Source organism: Oncorhynchus kisutch, linkage group LG28 (genome assembly GCF_002021735.2).
Source record: "Oncorhynchus kisutch isolate 150728-3 linkage group LG28, Okis_V2, whole genome shotgun sequence".
In the NCBI taxonomy this organism is placed as follows: Eukaryota; Metazoa; Chordata; class Actinopteri; order Salmoniformes; family Salmonidae; genus Oncorhynchus; species Oncorhynchus kisutch.
In genome coordinates this window covers 42,666,370-42,685,108 of record NC_034201.2, presented here as the reverse complement: position 1 = coordinate 42,685,108, position 18,739 = coordinate 42,666,370, and the positions used below count along the sequence as shown (strand labels likewise).

The 18,739-nt window shown below is 41.6% G+C and overlaps 1 protein-coding gene across 2 annotated transcripts in view; it reads left to right on the top strand.

Annotated features, from left to right (window-relative positions):
• Positions 1-7,754: 7,754 nt before the first annotated feature.
• Positions 7,755-18,739, top strand: part of LOC109880018 (ubiquitin domain-containing protein 2) — a 67,642-nt gene continuing 56,657 nt past the window's right edge. Inside the window, exon 1 of one of the 2 annotated variants that reach the window (XM_020472244.2) lies at positions 7,755-7,955. In XM_020472244.2, coding sequence (XP_020327833.1) covers positions 7,886-7,955 — 70 coding nt within the window. In that variant the 5' untranslated portion in view covers positions 7,755-7,885. The remainder of the gene's footprint in view (positions 7,956-18,739) is intronic. The other variant, XM_031808103.1, reaches the window with a different exon arrangement.

The window sequence follows — 18,739 nt, the reverse complement described above, 5'->3', positions numbered from 1 at the left end:
CACCAGCCATATTGCTCGTTCTGTGCATGATTTCCTGCAAGACAGGAATGTCAGTGTTCTGCCATGGCCAGCGAAGAGCCCGGATCTCAATCCCATTGAGCACGTCTGGGACCTGCCTTGGTGGAAGAGTGGAGTAACATCTCACAGCAAAAACGGACAAATCTGGTGCAGTCCATGAGGAGGAGATGCACTGCAGTACTTAATGCAGCTGGTGGCCACACCAGATACTGACTGTTACTGTTACTTTTGATTTTGACCCCCCCTTTATTCGGGGACACATTATTCAATTTCTGTTAGTCACATGTCTGTGGAACTTATTCAGTTTATGTCTCAGTTGTTGAATCTTGTTATGTTCATACAAATATTTACACATGTTAATTAAGTTTGCTGAAAATAAACGCAGTTGACAGTGAGAGGATGTTTCTTTTTTGGCAGAGTTCATATACAAACGTATGTGGACACCCTTTGAAATTAGTGGATTCGGCTATTTCAGCCATACCCGTTGCTGACAAGTGTATATAATCAGACACACAGCATGCAATCTCCATAGACAAACATTGACAGTAGAATGGCTTTACGGGAGAGCTCAGTGACTTTGAATGTGGCGCCAGCATAGGAAGCCACCTTTCCAACAAGTCAGTTCGTAAAATGTCTGCTCTGCTCGAGCTGCCCCAGTCAACTAACTGTAAGTGCTGTTATTGTGAAGTGGAAACATATAGGAGCAACATCGGCTCAGCCGCGAAGTGGTAGGCCACACAAGCTCACAGAACGGGACCGCCGAGTGCTGAAGCGTGTAGTGCAACACTCACTTCTGAGTTTCGAACTGGCTCTGGAAGCAACATCAGCACAATAACTGTTCGTTGGGAGCTTCATGAAATGGGTTTCCATGATCGAGCAGCCGCACACAAGCCTAAGATCACCATGTGCAATGACACGCCTGGAGTGGTGTAAAGCTTGCCGCCATTGGATTTTGGAGCTGTGGAAACGTGTTCTCTGGAGTGATGAATCATGCTTCAGCACCTGGCAGACCGATGGACGAGTCTGTGTTTGCCAGGAGAATGCTGCCTGCCCGAATGTATAGTGCCAACTGTAAAGTTTGGTGGGGGAGAAATAATGGTCTGGAGCTGTTGTTCATGTTTAGGGCTGGGCCCCTTAGTTCCAGTGAAGGGAAATCTTAACGCTACAGCATACAATCACATTCTAGACAATTCTGTGCATCCAACTTTGCGGCAACAGTTTAGGGAAGGCCCTTTCCTGTTTCCGCATGACAATGCCCCCGTGCACAAAGCAAGGTCCATACAGAAATGGTTTATCGAGATCAGTGTGGAAGAACTTGACTGACCTACACTGAGCCCTGACCTCAACCTTTGGGATGAATTGGAACGCTGATTGCGAGCCAGGCCTAATCGCCCAACATCAGTGCGCGACCTCACTAATGCTCTTGTGGCTAAATGGGATCCAGTCCCTGCAGCAATGTTCTAACATCTTGTGGAAAGCCTTCCCAGAAGAGTAGAGGCTTGTTATAGCAGCTATAATTTTGGAATGAGACGTTCAACGAGCAGGTGTCCATATACTTTTGGTCATGTAGTGTATATCACTTCAAGGAATTTGACATTATCCTATCAGTTGTGTTGGTTTTAGAAGTGCTATAAAAAGCATAGCAGGAGCACCCAGAAAAAAATATACAATCTGCGAATGAACTATATCTATAACAATAAATAAAGAGAGTCGCACACTCTATGTATTAACCCCCAGTCATTTATTGGGTAAAACACCAAAGTTTCAGCATCACTGTGCCTTCTTCAGGGCCAATTCTAACACGGAATCTCCCAGTGAATTCAACAGTCTATGTTCTTTAGTTGCTACGGCAAAGAATCAGGTGATCCTGGCTCAGAGAAGGTTAGAAGACTGAACCAACATTCTAGATTCCTCCTACTTTTTCAGCCTCTGGCTGCTCCACGCTTCTATATTTGTAATTACGTTGTAATAAATCAAATCAACTGTTATTTTCTTTGTAAATTGGGGTAGACTAACAGTGAAATTCTAACTTACTAATACTATACTTACAATACTTACTAACTTATTCTAATTCTAACCTTCACCAACAATGCAGAGAGAAAAAGATAGAAACAATTATAACACAAGGAATAAATACACAATGAGTAACTTGGCTATATACACGGGGTACCAGTACCGAAACGATGTGCAGGGGTGCAAGGTAATTGAGGTAGATATGTACATATAGGTAGAGGTAAAGTACCTAGGTAACAGGATAGATAATAGCAGTAGAAGCAGCGTACGTGATGAGTCAAAAGAGTTAGCTCAAAGAGGGTAAATGTAGGTAGTCAGGGTAGCTAATTGGTTAACTATTTAGTAGGCTTATCTTAGCAGGAAATACTGTTCAGGGTCCTCCTGTTGGTTCCAGACTTGGTGCATCGGTACCGCTTACCGTGCAGTAGCAGAGACAACAGTCTGTAACTAACTTCTTCACGACTGTGTTTGTGGACCATGTTAATTCCCTAGTTTTATGGACACCTAAAAACATGAACGCTCCAGTGGATGTGGGCGTGGCTCGGCCCTCCGTTTCCTGTAGTCCACGATCAGTTCCTTTGTCTTGCTGACGTTGAAAGAGAGGTTGTTGTTCTGGCACCACACTGACAGGTCACTGATCTCCTCTCTGTAGACGGTCTCATCGTCATCAATGATCAGACCTACCACTGTCGTGTTGTCACGCTGAGGTCTGTCCAACGCTGGTCCGACCAAGCTGACTCCACACTCCAAGACTGCTTCCATCACGTGGACTGGGAGATGTTTCGTATTGCGTCAGCCAACAACATTGACGAATACGCTGATTCGGTGTGCGAGTTCATTAGAACGTGCGTTGAAGATGTCGTTCCCATAGCAACGATTAAAACATTCCCCAACCAGAAACCGTGGATTGATGGCAGCATTCGTGTGGAACTGAAGGCGCGAACCACTGCTTTTAATCAGGGCAAGGTGTCTGGTAACATGACTGAATACAAACAGCGCAGCTATTCCCTCCGCAAGGCTATCAAACAAGCTAAGCTCCAGTACAGAGACAAAGTAGAATCTCAATTCAACGGCTCAGACACAAGAGGCATGTGGCAGGGTCTACAGTCAATCACAGACTACAGGAAGAAACCCAGCCCAGTCACGGACCAGGATGTCTTGCTCCCAGGCAGACTAAACAACTTTTTTGCCCGCTTTGAGGACAATACAGTGCCACTGACACGGCCTGCAACGAAAACATGCGGTCTCTCCTTCACTGCAGCCGAAGTGAGTAAGACATTTAAACGTGTTAACCCTCGCAAGGCTGCAGGCCCAGACGGCATCCCCAGCCGCGCCCTCAGAGCATGCGCAGACCAGCTGGCCGGTGTGTTTACGGACATATTCAACCAATCCCTATACCAGTCTGCTGTTCCCACATGCTTCAAGAGGGCCACCATTGTTCCTGTTCCCAAGAAAGCTAAGGTAACTGAGCTAAACGACTACCGCCCCGTAGCACTCACATCCGTCATCATGAAGTGCTTTGAGAGACTAGTCAAGGACCATATCACCTCCACCCTACCTGACACCCTTGACCCACTCCAATTTGCTTACCGCCCAAATAGGTCCACAGACGATGCAATCTCAACCACACTGCACACTGCCCTAACCCATCTGGACAAGAGGAATACCTATGTGAGAATGCTGTTCATCGACTACAGCTCGGCATTCAACACCATAGTACCCTCCAAGCTCGTCATCAAGCTCGAGACCCTGGGTCTCGACCCCGCCCTGTGCAACTGGGTACTGGACTTCCTGACGGGCCGCCCCCAGGTGGTGAGGGTAGGCAACAACATCTCCTCCCCGCTGATCCTCAACACTGGGGCCCCACAAGGGTGCGTTCTGAGCCCTCTCCTGTACTCCCTGTTCACCCACGACTGCGTGGCCACGCACGCCTCCAACTCAATCATCAAGTTTGCGGACGACACAACAGTGGTAGGCTTGATTACCAACAACGACGAGACGGCCTACAGGGAGGAGGTGAGGGCCCTCGGAGTGTGGTGTCAGGAAAATAACCTCACACTCAACGTCAACAAAACTAAGGAGATGATTGTGGACTTCAGGAAACAGCAGAGGGAACACCCCCCCATCCACATCGATGGAACAGTAGTGGGAGAGGGTAGCAAGTTTTAAGTTCCTCGGCATACACATCACAGACAAACTGAATTGGTCCACTCACACAGACAGCATCGTGAGGAAGGCGCAGCAGCGCCTCTTCAACCTCAGGAGGCTGAAGAAATTCGGCTTGTCACCAAAAGCACTCACAAACTTCTACAGATGCACAATCGAGAGCATCCTGGCGGGCTGTATCACCGCCTGGTATGGCAACTGCACCGCCCTCAACCGTAAGGCTCTCCAGAGGGTAGTGAGGTCTGCACAACGCATCACCGGGGGCAAACTACCTGCCCTCCAGGACACCTACACCACCCGATGCTACAGGAAGGCCATAAAGATCATCAAGGACATCAACCACCCGAGCCACTGCCTGTTCACCCCGCTGTCATCCAGAAGGCGAGGTCAGTACAGGTGCATCAAAGCTGGGACCGAGAGACTGAAAAACAGCTTCTATCTCAAGGCCATCAGACTGTTAAACAGCCACCACTAACATTGAGTGGCTACTGCCAACACACTGTCAATGCCACTGACTCTACTCCAGCCACTTTAATCATGGGAATTGATGGGAAATGATGTAAATATATCACTAGCCACTTTAAACAATGCTACCTTATATAATGTTACTTACCCTACATTATTCATCTCATATGCATACGTAGATACTGTACTCTATATCATCGACTGCATCCTTATGTAATACATGTATCACTAGCCACTTTAACTATGCCACTTGGTTTACATACTCATCTCATATGTATATACTGTACTCGATATCATCTACTGTATCTTGCCTATGCTGCTCTGTACCATCACTCATTCATATATCCTTATGTACATATTCTTTATCCCCTTACACTGTGTATAAGACAGTAGTTTTTTGGGGGAATTGTTAGTTAGATCACTTGTTCGTTATTACTGCATTGTCGGAACTAGAAGCACAAGCATTTCGCTACACTCGCATTAACATCTGCTAACCATGTGTATGTGACAAATAAATTTGATTTGATTTGATTTGATTTGTCAGCAAACTTGGTGTTGGAGTTGTGCGTGGCCATGTCTCCCACACTAGTATTTCCTGACATACATTATGCTGCTCTTTATATTTAAAAGCCTGCAGGATATTTCATAGATTTTCCCATGCCTTAAAACAATCAAATATGCAGTTGAAACAATAACAGAGCATTATCCCCACCCCTGTTTTGGGAAAAAGCTAAGGGATGCAAGGACTGACCATCCATATCAAAATTACAGTTTTAACCATGTTTAACCATAGTATGTGTTTACATTTAGTTTGTTTACAAACATTGGAGTAAAACAACCTTATATTTTGGGTTCTGATGGTGTCATGTGGAGTGGAACCCAAGAGCAGACTCAGACGAGGAGACTGGGATGAGGTAACCAAGTTATTTATTGAAACACAGGGGGAAGATGGGCTGCAGGAAGTCAGGTGCGGAGGATGATCCTGAGCGAGGGAAGTTGGGACTGGGTAAGCAGGTCCGGAGAGGAATTCAAGGACGCAGTGGAGTGGGGGGTCCAGGACAGAGTAGCAGGACTGACGAGACGTGGGACTGGAGATGGGGGCCAAAGTCAGAGCGGGTAGAACTGTAGCAGAGAGGAAAACAGCATTAGGCAAGGGGGAAACAGCATTAGGCAAGGGGAAACAGCATTAGGCAAGGGGAAACAGCATTAGGCAAGGGGAAACAGCATTAGGCAAGGGGAAACAGCATTAGGCAAGGGGAAACAGCATTAGGCAAGGGGAAACAGCATTAGGCAAGGGGAAACAGCATTAGGCAAGGGGAAACAGCATTAGGCAAGGGGAAACAGGCACAGCATGAAAACAGGTTCCAAGCAGGAACAAACAGATAAAAATGCAGACTGACTGCACAGAGGTTACGATCTGGCAGCGTGGAAGTGGCAGGGTTGAGTATTTGTAGAGGTCTTGATTATGGAACAGTTTGCAGCTGGTGGGGATCTGCTCTGCCTCCAGCACACCTGTCTCCACCCACACAATCACACACACACACAGAGGAAGAGGGAGAGGGTACTGGGGGGAGGGAGAGTGTACTGGGGGAGTGGCGGCAGGTTAGGGAGACACAGAATGAGAAGTAGAGGGCGTGGCAGGGGCAGATATAACAGATGGTCTTCAAGAATCAATGGGTACATATCATTAATTTATAATTCCAGATTGCTCCTTTAAAATAAATAGGTTAGTAGGTCTGATGTCAAGTCCTTGTAGTGGTCTTTTGATGCACAATGGGGCAGCAGTGAACACTCAATTAAAACAAGATGGAATAAGTAGCAGTCATTGTGTTTTAAAACAAGATGGAATAATTAGCTGTCATTGTGTTTAAAACAAGATGGAAGAAGTTGATGTCATTGTGTTTAAAACAAGATGGAATAAGTGGCTGTTGTGTTTTTCATCCATACTCAGATGGTGAGAGAGTTGGAGTAGAGAGTTGGAGGAGAGAGAGTTGGAGAAAAGAGTTAGAGGAGAGAGTTGGAGGAGAGGGTTGGAGTAGAGAGTTAGAGGAGAGAGTTGGAGTAGAGAGTTGGAGAAGAGAGTTGGAGAAGAGAGTTGGAGGAGAGGGTTGGAGGAGAGAGTTGGAGTAGAGAGTTGGAGAAGAGAGAGTTGGAGAAAAGAGTTGGAGGAGAGAGTTGGAGGAGAGAGTTGGATAAGAGAGTTGGAGGAGAGAGTTGGAGAAGAGAGGCACTGGTGTATTATTTGGTTAAGATTACTTCCATTTTAGGAGGGAACTGCCTAACATCTTAACTTGCCAAAATTAACAGACAGAACAGCTTGAAAATCCAATGAGGCTGAAGATAAGGCCCATGCTGAGACTATGAGTCATTTATTTACTTATTATGGCAGGCTCTCTTTTAGCCGCCAGAGTATAATGTAAAAGGACTCCCGGTCTTGCAGTTGTTCGATGCGCGTGCCTGTGGCCACAACACCCAAGAGGGCCTGCGTATACACACTGGTGAAGGTGTAGACACTAGATACTGATCACGCAATGTTACACTTCTGGGACGTATTGGGATACGGTAGTATTAGAGTCAGTAAATTAGAGGAAATGCTCAACTATAAAAACGATAGCAATAGAGTCAGTATGTTCAAGGAAATACTAAACTTATCATCTAAATTGGGAACATTTTCCTGGGAAAAAAACAGATGTTTTAAAAGTGTATAAAGTATGAGTAGTAGTAGCATGCATTATTAGTCTGCATAAAGTGACCTTGAAAACCCAGCGGTGTGTAGCCTTTAGAACCACAAGAATAAAGTATAGCATTTGATAGAGAAGAGTGGAATAAAGTAGAATAGAGTATAACATTATATAGTAAACTAGAGAATAGCAGAATAGAATAGAACATAATGGTTTCACATCTTATTTCACATTTGATTTTCACCCATGTGCTTGAAATTGCCCTGGTATGCATGGGGGACAATGCATTATACTAGAAACTGTTCTCATCTCAGTTACACTTTGCTGAGTTGTGTTCTCTCCGTCCTCCCTTCTCATCCGCCCATTCTTTACCTCTATTTCCTCCCTCCCCGTACCCCTTCTTTTCTCTTTTAGAAGCGGGCACCTTGTGATGTGTGTTCACTCCGCCTCTTCCCAGCTGATGCTCGCGTCCTTTCAATTTCTATTCTGAGAGGAAGACTTGAGCAAGAGGGGTCTGCGGGGGTAGCGCAGATAAAACATCCATGGGTGGTTGTGTGGGTAGTCACCATGATTCTTCAGGCAGTTTAAACGAAAATTCTGACGGAACTGGAGGTAAGAAATGAGTTTCATACCTTCGGGGTGGTTTTTGGTCGATGATTGGTGGTTTTTGGTTACATGCTGACTTCATGCGCCTTGTTCCCCCTTGTGTCTTCCCTTTATTGCAGCCGCCTATAACATCGTGGCGGCCACGTCTATAGCCCCATCCGGCCTCATGCGAATAATAGTTAGCTATTTAGGCAACATTTTATGATCTTGAAAATTCGTACTGTTCCGTGTTAAATGACTGCTTTTGTCTGTTTTGAATAAAGGCGTTTAATGTTGTAGTTAGTCATCCTGCTAGCATGCTAGCTATAGCCATCTTTCTACACAATAAATGTGGGTCACTGTTTGTCTCAGGAATGCAGAACATCCTAACGTTACATGCTGTTATAAAATGTTCTCAAATTATGCTTTGTTGTGTTCACAGACACATTTCTGCATATAACCTAATTCTGTTTAATTTAATGCGTATTTTCTTGGGGGTCGACATTCTAAAGTGGGGGAGCGTGACATTTTTAATTCGCAGCTGCAGGAGGATGGGGGAGTTGCACCGAAACTTGCTTTAAATAACTAACAGTGGTGGTGGTTCTTGGTTCGTTGACATGTCCAACAATTATACTGTATTCAATAATAACCCAGAGTTGCATATCACATCTCATTGACGAGCATAATTTAATGGATATTATGTACCCACCGTTTTCATTCCAGTAGTATATAATGTATGTATCCAGTGCTTTGTGAATGAGAAAGACGGGTATTCATATAATGGTTGGCTCTTAACTGCGACCCCTTAGGTGGTTACTTCACACTGTTATTTCCTCACCGCGTCGGGATTTCAGATGTGTAATGTTACAGATGTTGTTGTTATGATTTTAGCTGGTGTGATTCAGTTTGGGTTTGAGGGGTAGGGGCTTGTACATGTACACAAATAAGTCTGTGATAGCTCCTTGCATAGATAACCGGTATTGATCTTCTTCATGTTTACATTGCAGTTATTGCATATGCACACCTAGGCAATGCACATGGCAAAAATGTACCTTTGTCCTGTGCCCCTTGAGGTGGTCCTCCCAATGCAACAGTGTCCTGAGGTCACTGGTATATCACGTTGTTAGGTCTACACACCATTATATTGCTATTACCAGGCAGTGACGTTTGTGCTGTTGTCACACCTTGACCGTAGATTGCTTTGTAGGTTTCTATTTTTAGTTTGGTCAGGGTGTGATGTGGGTGGGTATTCTATGTTGTAGGTCTAGGTTTTCTTTTTCTATGTGTTTGGCCTGGTATGGTTCTCAATCAGAGGCAGCTGTCTATCGTTGTCTCTGCTTGAGAGCCATACTTAGGTAGCCTGTTTTCCCACTATGAGGTGTGGGTGATTATTCCCTCGTTCCTGTTTGTTGCTCCTGTCAGAACTGTTCGTTTATGGTTTTGTTGTTTTTGTTGGTGTGTTCATCTGGATGAAAAGTGTAATGGATATGTACCACGCTGCACTTTGGTCTTCCTCTCCTTCCACCAACAAAAACCTTTACAGCTGTAACCAAATGTGGACTGACTGCACATTGCTGAACATGTGTCGAGCTTCTAGAACTCACAAGATTCTACAAAATAACTCTCTCTTGGCCGAGAGAGAACATAGACTTGAAATCACTGGCCACTTTTATACTGAAACACTAGTCACTTTTTTATAATGTTTACATGTTTTGCATTACTCATCTCATATACTGTATTCTATTCTATTCTACTGTATCTTAGTCTATGCATTACTCATCTCATATACTGTATTCTATTCTATTCTACTGTATCTTAGTCTATGTATTACTCATCTCATATACTGTATTCTATACTATTCTACTGTATCTTAGTCTATGCATTACTCATCTCATATACTGTATTCTATTCTATTCTACTGTATCTTAGTCTGTGTATTACTCATCTCATATACTGTATTCTATACTATTCTACTGTATCTTAGTCTATGCATTACTCATCTCATATACTGTATTCTATACTATTCTACTGTATCTTAGTCTATGCATTACTCATCTCATATACTGTATTCTATACTATTCTACTGTATCTTAGTCTATGCATTACTCATCTCATATACTGTATTCTATACTATTCTACTGTATCTTAGTCTATGTATTACTCATCTCATATACTGTATTCTATACTATTCTACTGTATCTTAGTCTATGTATTACTCATCTCATATACTGTATTCTATACTATTCTACTGTATCTTAGTCTATGCATTACTCATCTCATATACTGTATTCTATACTATTCTACTGTATCTTAGTCTATGCATTACTCATCTCATATACTGTATTCTATACTATTCTACTGTATCTTAGTCTATGCATTACTCATCTCATATACTGTATTCTATACTATTCTACTGTATCTTAGTCTATGCATTACTCATCTCATATACTGTATTCTATTCTATTCTACTGTATCTTAGTCTATGCATTACTCATCTCATATACTGTATTCTATTCTATTCTACTGTATCTTAGTCTATGCATTACTCATCTCATATACTGTATTCTATACTATTCTACTGTATCTTAGTCTATGCATTACTCATCTCATATACTGTATTCTATACTATTCTACTGTATCTTAGTCTATGCATTACTCATCTCATATACTGTATTCTATTCTATTCTACTGTATCTTAGTCTATGCATTACTCATCTCATATACTGTATTCTATACTATTCTACTGTATCTTAGTCTATGCATTACTCATCTCATATACTGTATTCTATTCTATTCTACTGTATCTTAGTCTATGCATTACTCATCTCATATACTGTATTCTATTCTACTGTATCTTAGTCTATGCATTACTCATCTCATATACTGTATTCTATACTATTCTACTGTATCTTAGTCTATGCATTACTCATCTCATATACTGTATTCTATTCTATTCTACTGTATCTTAGTCTATGCATTACTCATCTCATATACTGTATTCTATACTATTCTACTGTATCTTAGTCTATGCATTACTCATCTCATATACTGTATTCTATTCTATTCTACTGTATCTTAGTCTATGCATTACTCATCTCATATACTGTATTCTATACTATTCTACTGTATCTTAGTCTATGCATTACTCATCTCATATACTGTATTCTATACTATTCTACTGTATCTTAGTCTATGCATTACTCATCTCATATACTGTATTCTATACTATTCTACTGTATCTTAGTCTATGCATTACTCATCTCATATACTGTATTCTATTCTATTCTACTGTATCTTAGTCTATGCATTACTCATCTCATATACTGTATTCTATACTATTCTACTGTATCTTAGTCTATGCATTACTCATCTCATATACTGTATTCTATTCTATTCTACTGTATCTTAGTCTATGCATTACTCATCTCATATACTGTATTCTATACTATTCTACTGTATCTTAGTCTATGCATTACTCATCTCATATACTGTATTCTATACTATTCTACTGTATCTTAGTCTATGCATTACTCATCTCATATACTGTATTCTATACTATTCTACTGTATCTTAGTCTATGCATTACTCATCTCATATACTGTATTCTATTCTATTCTACTGTATCTTAGTCTATGCATTACTCATCTCATATACTGTATTCTATACTATTCTACTGTATCTTAGTCTATGCATTACTCATCTCATATACTGTATTCTATTCTATTCTACTGTATCTTAGTCTATGCATTACTCATCTCATATACTGTATTCTATTCTATTCTACTGTATCTTAGTCTATGCATTACTCATCTCATATACTGTATTCTATACTATTCTACTGTATCTTAGTCTATGCATTACTCATCTCATATACTGTATTCTATACTATTCTACTGTATCTTAGTCTATGCATTACTCATCTCATATACTGTATTCTATTCTATTCTACTGTATCTTAGTCTATGCATTACTCATCTCATATACTGTATTCTATACTATTCTACTGTATCTTAGTCTATGCATTACTCATCTCATATACTGTATTCTATTCTATTCTACTGTATCTTAGTCTATGCATTACTCATCTCATATACTGTATTCTATTCTACTGTATCTTAGTCTATGCATTACTCATCTCATATACTGTATTCTATACTATTCTACTGTATCTTAGTCTATGCATTACTCATCTCATATACTGTATTCTATTCTATTCTACTGTATCTTAGTCTATGCATTACTCATCTCATATACTGTATTCTATACTATTCTACTGTATCTTAGTCTATGCATTACTCATCTCATATACTGTATTCTATTCTATTCTACTGTATCTTAGTCTATGCATTACTCATCTCATATACTGTATTCTATACTATTCTACTGTATCTTAGTCTATGCATTACTCATCTCATATACTGTATTCTATACTATTCTACTGTATCTTAGTCTATGCATTACTCATCTCATATACTGTATTCTATACTATTCTACTGTATCTTAGTCTATGCATTACTCATCTCATATACTGTATTCTATTCTATTCTACTGTATCTTAGTCTATGCATTACTCATCTCATATACTGTATTCTATACTATTCTACTGTATCTTAGTCTATGCATTACTCATCTCATATACTGTATTCTATTCTATTCTACTGTATCTTAGTCTATGCATTACTCATCTCATATACTGTATTCTATACTATTCTACTGTATCTTAGTCTATGCATTACTCATCTCATATACTGTATTCTATACTATTCTACTGTATCTTAGTCTATGCATTACTCATCTCATATACTGTATTCTATACTATTCTACTGTATCTTAGTCTATGCATTACTCATCTCATATACTGTATTCTATACTATTCTACTGTATCTTAGTCTATGCATTACTCATCTCATATACTGTATTCTATACTATTCTACTGTATCTTAGTCTGTGCCGCTCTGACATTGCTCTTCCAACTATTTATATATTCTTAATTCCATTCCTTTACTTTAGATTTGTGTTTATTGTGTGTATTGTTGTGAAATTGTTAGATATTACTGCACAGTTGGACCTAGAAACACAAGAATTTCGCTACACCCGCAATAACATCTGCTAAACACGTGTATGTGACAACTAAAATGTGATTTGGTTCCTCCAGGGAGTGGCTAGTTATTACACTCCTTTTGTCTCAATGGTTTTTGTCTTTCACACGAGAGTAAAGCCAGCAGACTGTAGCTCAGGAGAAAGTATCAGCTTATAAGTATTTTGGACATGCATTGTTACCTTGACTCTCAGCCATTGCCTGTAACTGAGCAAGAGTACTGCTTTGATGAAGGTTTCAATGTATATCTTCCCTTGTATTCCCTTGTATTAGAGATCTTTTGGCTCCTCTCACCTAAATTAGCCATTCATTTGGCACCCAAATGTCTCTTTCGTTCAGTAGTGCTTAAAGGGCTGCTATCGTGCCTATAGACTTCCAGTCATCAACTGGGCTAGACAATCTGGACCCTCAATTTCTAAAATGATCCGCTGCAATTGTTGCAACCTCTATTCCAAGCCTGTTCAACCTCTCTTTCGTATCGTCTGAGATCCCTAAAGATTCGAAAACTGCCGCGGTCATCCCCCTCTTGAAAGGGGGAGACACTCTAGATCCAAACTGTTACAGACCTATATCTATCCTGCCAATTCAATTCTCAGGCCGACTCTTTTCTCTGTATGTATCAATGATGTCTCTCTTGCTGCTGGTAATTCTCTGATCCACCTCTACGCAGACGACACCATTGTGTATACATATGGCCCTTCTTTGGACACTTTAAACAAAACTCCAGATGAGCTTCAATGCCATACAACACTCCTTCCGTGGCCTCCAACTGCTCTTAAGTGCAAGTAAAACTAAATGCATGCTCTTCAACCGATCGCTGCCCTCGCTCGCCCGACTAGCATCACTCCTCTGGACGGTTCTGACTTAGAATATGTGGACAACTACAAATACCTAGGTGTATATCTTGAACCAAATACAATACATTTAGTTTTAGAAATGTTCAAGACCAATTTGTTCATAACAGCCCACTCATACACCATTCTTGGTTCACTGCTCATTACATTCTGATGCTGCGCTATACATTGTAGAGTCATCAGCATACATGCCCACTCTTGCTTTGTTCATTACTGATGGTAAATCATTAGTAAAGAGAGTAGAGAAGTGGGCCTAGGCACCTTCCTTGAGGAACACCACAGTGTATATCTTTACTGCTTGAAAAGCTACCATTAAAGAACACTTTTTGCCTTCTCCTGGATAGATTGCTTTCCATCCAGGATAGAGCTACAGACTTAACACCATAACATTTGAGTTGACCTAGTAACAGTTCATGATAAATTATATCAAAAGCAGCACTGAAATCTGGCAACACTACACCAACTAACTTCCTGTCATCCATACTCTTTAACCAATCTTCTGTCATTTGTGCAAAGGACGTACTCGTAGAATGCCCTTCTTTGTATGCATACTGGAAACGTGTTATCAGACCATTACATGAGAAATAATCCTTGATTTTTACAGATACCATTTTTTCCAATAATTTACTTAACACAGGCAGCAAGCTTATAGGATGACCATTAGGACCAGTGAATGCAGATATTTTTTATACTTAGGTAGTGGAATAACCTTTGACTCTTTCCAGACTTCTGGGCACACCCCATACATCAAGCACTTATTACAAATATGAGAGATTAGGGTAAATATTTGGTTATCTGTAACTCTAAGCAATTTGGCGTCTAGATTATATGTACCGGGTGACTTGTCATCCAAAAGAGACAACAGCATCCTTTCTACCGCTTCCCTTTCTACTTCATGAAATTTGAACCTGCATTGCCTCTCCTTCATGATCCAGTCTTTTATAAGGGTATATGACATGGAGCCATCAGTTTCAATCATATCATTCCTCAACTTGTCCACTTTGCCTGTAAAATATTAATTAAAGTCGTTTTTTCGATGTTGTGTGAAGTTGTAATAAATATACCATCTGATTCAATAAAACAGGCAGACATGTTTGAATTCCTACCCATAATAGTGTTCAAGGTTCTCCACAGTTTTTTCCCCATCACCCTTCACTTCATCAATGTTGTGCTGATAGAATCCCTTCTTCTTTCCTTTGTTGAGCTTGGTCACACTATTTCTTCATTTACAATAACTTTGCTTTTCGAACAGAGTGCCAGATTTATCTTCTACTTTTTGGCATCATAACATTGAATCATTAAATTTATCAGCTCATCATCAATCTATGGGGCACCGTTTGACCTCTCAGTGCATTTTGTTAAAGGGGCTTATCAGCTATACTCATTAATCATTTCATAAACAAACTTAGTGACATTTCACTTCTAACCATTGCACATTCTTAATCTCATCCACAAATTAGTCCTGATTAAACCCTCTGTAGGATCTGCGGTAGATTACCTTAGGGCCAGCCTCTGGTATTTTAGTGTTTCTAGTGAGTGAGTCCTGGTGGAACCCTCTGTAGGACCTGTGGTAGATTACCTTAGGGCCAGCCTCTGGTATTTTAGTGTTCCTAGTGAGTGCGTCCTGGTGGAACCCTCTGTAGGACCTGTGGTAGATTACCTTAGGGCCTCTGGTATTGTAGTGTTCCTAGTGAGTGCGTCCTGGTGGAACCCTCTGTAGGACCTGTGGTAGATTACCTTAGGGCCAGCCTCTGGTATTGTAGTGTTCCTAGTGAGTGAGTCCTGGTGGAACCCTCTGTAGGACCTGTGGTAGATTACCTTAGGACCAGCCTCTGGTATTGTAGTGTTCCTAGTGAGTGAGTCCTGGTGGAACCCTCTGTAGGACCTGTGGTAGATTACCTTAGGGCCAGCCTCTGGTATTTTAGTGTTCCTAGTGAGTGAGTCCTGGTGGAACCCTCTGTAGGACCTGTGGTAGATTACCTTAGGGCCAGCCTCTGGTATTTTAGTGTTCCTAGTGAGTGAGTCCTGGTGGAACCCTCTGTAGGACCTGTGGTAGATTACCTTAGGGCCTCTGGTATTGTAGTGTTCCTAGTGAGTGAGTCCTGGTGGAACCCTCTGTAGGACCTGTGGTAGATTACCCTAAGGCCAGCCTCTGGTATTGTAGTGTTCCTAGTGAGTGAGTCCTGTGGTAGATTACCTTAGGGCCTCTGGTATTGTAGTGTTCCTAGTGAGTGAGTCCTGTGGTAGATTACCTTAGGGCCTCTGGTATTGTAGTGTTCCTAGTGAGTGAGTCCTGTGGTAGATTACCTTAGGGCCTCTGGTATTGTAGTGTTCCTAGTGAGTGAGTCCTGTGGTAGATTACCCTAGGGCCTCTGGTATTGTAGTGTTCCTAGTGAGTGAGTCCTGTGGTAGATTACCTTAGGGCCTCTGGTATTGTAGTGTTCCTAGTGAGTGAGTCCTGTGGTAGATTACCCTAGGGCCAGCCTCTGGTATTGTAGTGTTCCTAGTGAGTGAGTCCTGTGGTAGATTACCCTAGGGCCAGCCTCTGGTATTGTAGTGTTCCTAGTGAGTGAGTCCTGTGGTAGATTACCTTAGGGCCTCTGGTATTGTAGTGTTCCTAGTGAGTGAGTCCTGTGGTAGATTACCTTAGGGCCTCTGGTATTGTAGTGTTCCTAGTGAGTGAGTCCTGTGGTAGATTACCTTAGGGCCTCTGGTATTGTAGTGTTCCTAGTGAGTGAGTCCTGTGGTAGATTACCCTAGGGCCAGCCTCTGGTATTGTAGTGTTCCTAGTGAGTGAGTCCTGTGGTAGATTACCTTAGGGCCTCTGGTATTGTAGTGTTCCTAGTGAGTGAGTCCTGTGGTAGATTACCCTAGGGCCAGCCTCTGGTATTGTAGTGTTCCTAGTGAGTGAGTCCTGTGGTAGATTACCTTAGGGCCTCTGGTATTGTAGTGTTCCTAGTGAGTGAGTCCTGTGGTAGATTACCCTAGGGCCAGCCTCTGGTATTGTAGTGTTCCTAGTGAGTGAGTCCTGTGGTAGATTACCCTAGGGCCAGCCTCTGGTATTGTAGTGTTCCTAGTGAGTGAGTCCTGTGGTAGATTACCTTAGGGCCTCTGGTATTGTAGTGTTCCTAGTGAGTGAGTCCTGTGGTAGATTACCTTAGGGCCTCTGGTATTGTAGTGTTCCTAGTGAGTGAGTCCTGTGGTAGATTACCTTAGGGCCTCTGGTATTGTAGTGTTCCTAGTGAGTGAGTCCTGTGGTAGATTACCTTAGGGCCTCTGGTATTGTAGTGTTCCTAGTGAGTGAGTCCTGTGGTAGATTACCTTAGGGCCTCTGGTATTGTAGTGTTCCTAGTGAGTGAGTCCTGTGGTAGATTACCTTAGGGCCTCTGGTATTGTAGTGTTCCTAGTGAGTGAGTCCTGTGGTAGATTACCCTAGGGCCTCTGGTATTGTAGTGTTCCTAGTGAGTGAGTCCTGTGGTAGATTACCTTAGGGCCTCTGGTATTGTAGTGTTCCTAGTGAGTGAGTCCTGTGGTAGATTACCTTAGGGCCTCTGGTATTGTAGTGTTCCTAGTGAGTGAGTCCTGTGGTAGATTACCTTAGGGCCTCTGGTATTGTAGTGTTCCTAGTGAGTGAGTCCTGTGGTAGATTACCTTAGGGCCTCTGGTATTGTAGTGTTCCTAGTGAGTGAGTCCTGTGGTAGATTACCCTAGGGCCTCTGGTATTGTAGTGTTCCTAGTGAGTGAGTCCTGTGGTAGATTACCCTAGGGCCTCTGGTATTGTAGTGTTCCTAGTGAGTGCAACCACATTACGATCACCTAATGACACTGATACATCTTTAGAACAGTGTTTAGTCATGTTGGTAAAAATGTGATTGGTACAAGTTGATGATGTAATACCGGACCTATTAGTGAACGTTCTGGTTGATGATGTCATAACTTGGGTCAGGTTACATACATTGGCAACAGAAATACATTTCTTTCTCATTGGACAGTTGGTGTTAAAAAAAAATCTATATTCATGTCTCCCCAAAAATATATTTCCCTATTTTCATCAGATACCTTATCCAACATTTAACAAATTATATCAAGATATTTCACATCAGCACTAGGTGGCCTATAGCAGGAACCAACTAGTATAGGTTTCAAATGTGGTAAATACACCTGTACCCATAGCGCCTCCAATCCATTCAACATTACATCCTTACGTTGTTTTGCTGGAATATGATTCTGGATGTAAAGCTCCACCTCCATATCTATTTCTGTCTCCATGTATAGAGATCTCAGCATCCTCAATAGAAGAGTCCATGTGAGTCTCTGATATTGCCAATACATGAATATGGTTAGACTGTACTAGACAACATATTTCATGAATTTGGTTCCTTGAACTGCATATATTCAAGTGAGCAATTAACAGACCTTTCTTTGGTAGATTTACAGTATTTATGAATAAACATGAATTAGCAGTTGGAATCTGAGAGAGAGATACTCAGTCAGTGTGTGTGTGGGGTGGGGGGGGGGACACTTCTGATGACGTATCATGAAGTCTAATGAGTTTACACTTGCAGGGCGAGGGAGAAAGGAATTCATTTTAAATTGACCGCCCTTGCCCCGGAAATTCGTCACTCGTTCGTCCCACGACCATTGTGTTGTCAGCCACCGGTAGCTTGTCGGTGCGTTATATGCTCTACTGTCAATTAAGATTGCATGTCTACTTATATTAACAATATCATTATTAATATACGCCTACTGTATGATAGCTAGCTAATTAATTAGCTAAATAACGTTAGCCTGCCTAGCTGGAACTTCTGAAGGAGGAAAATATTTTAGTTCTACAATTTCCAAAAGCTAACCAAACAAAA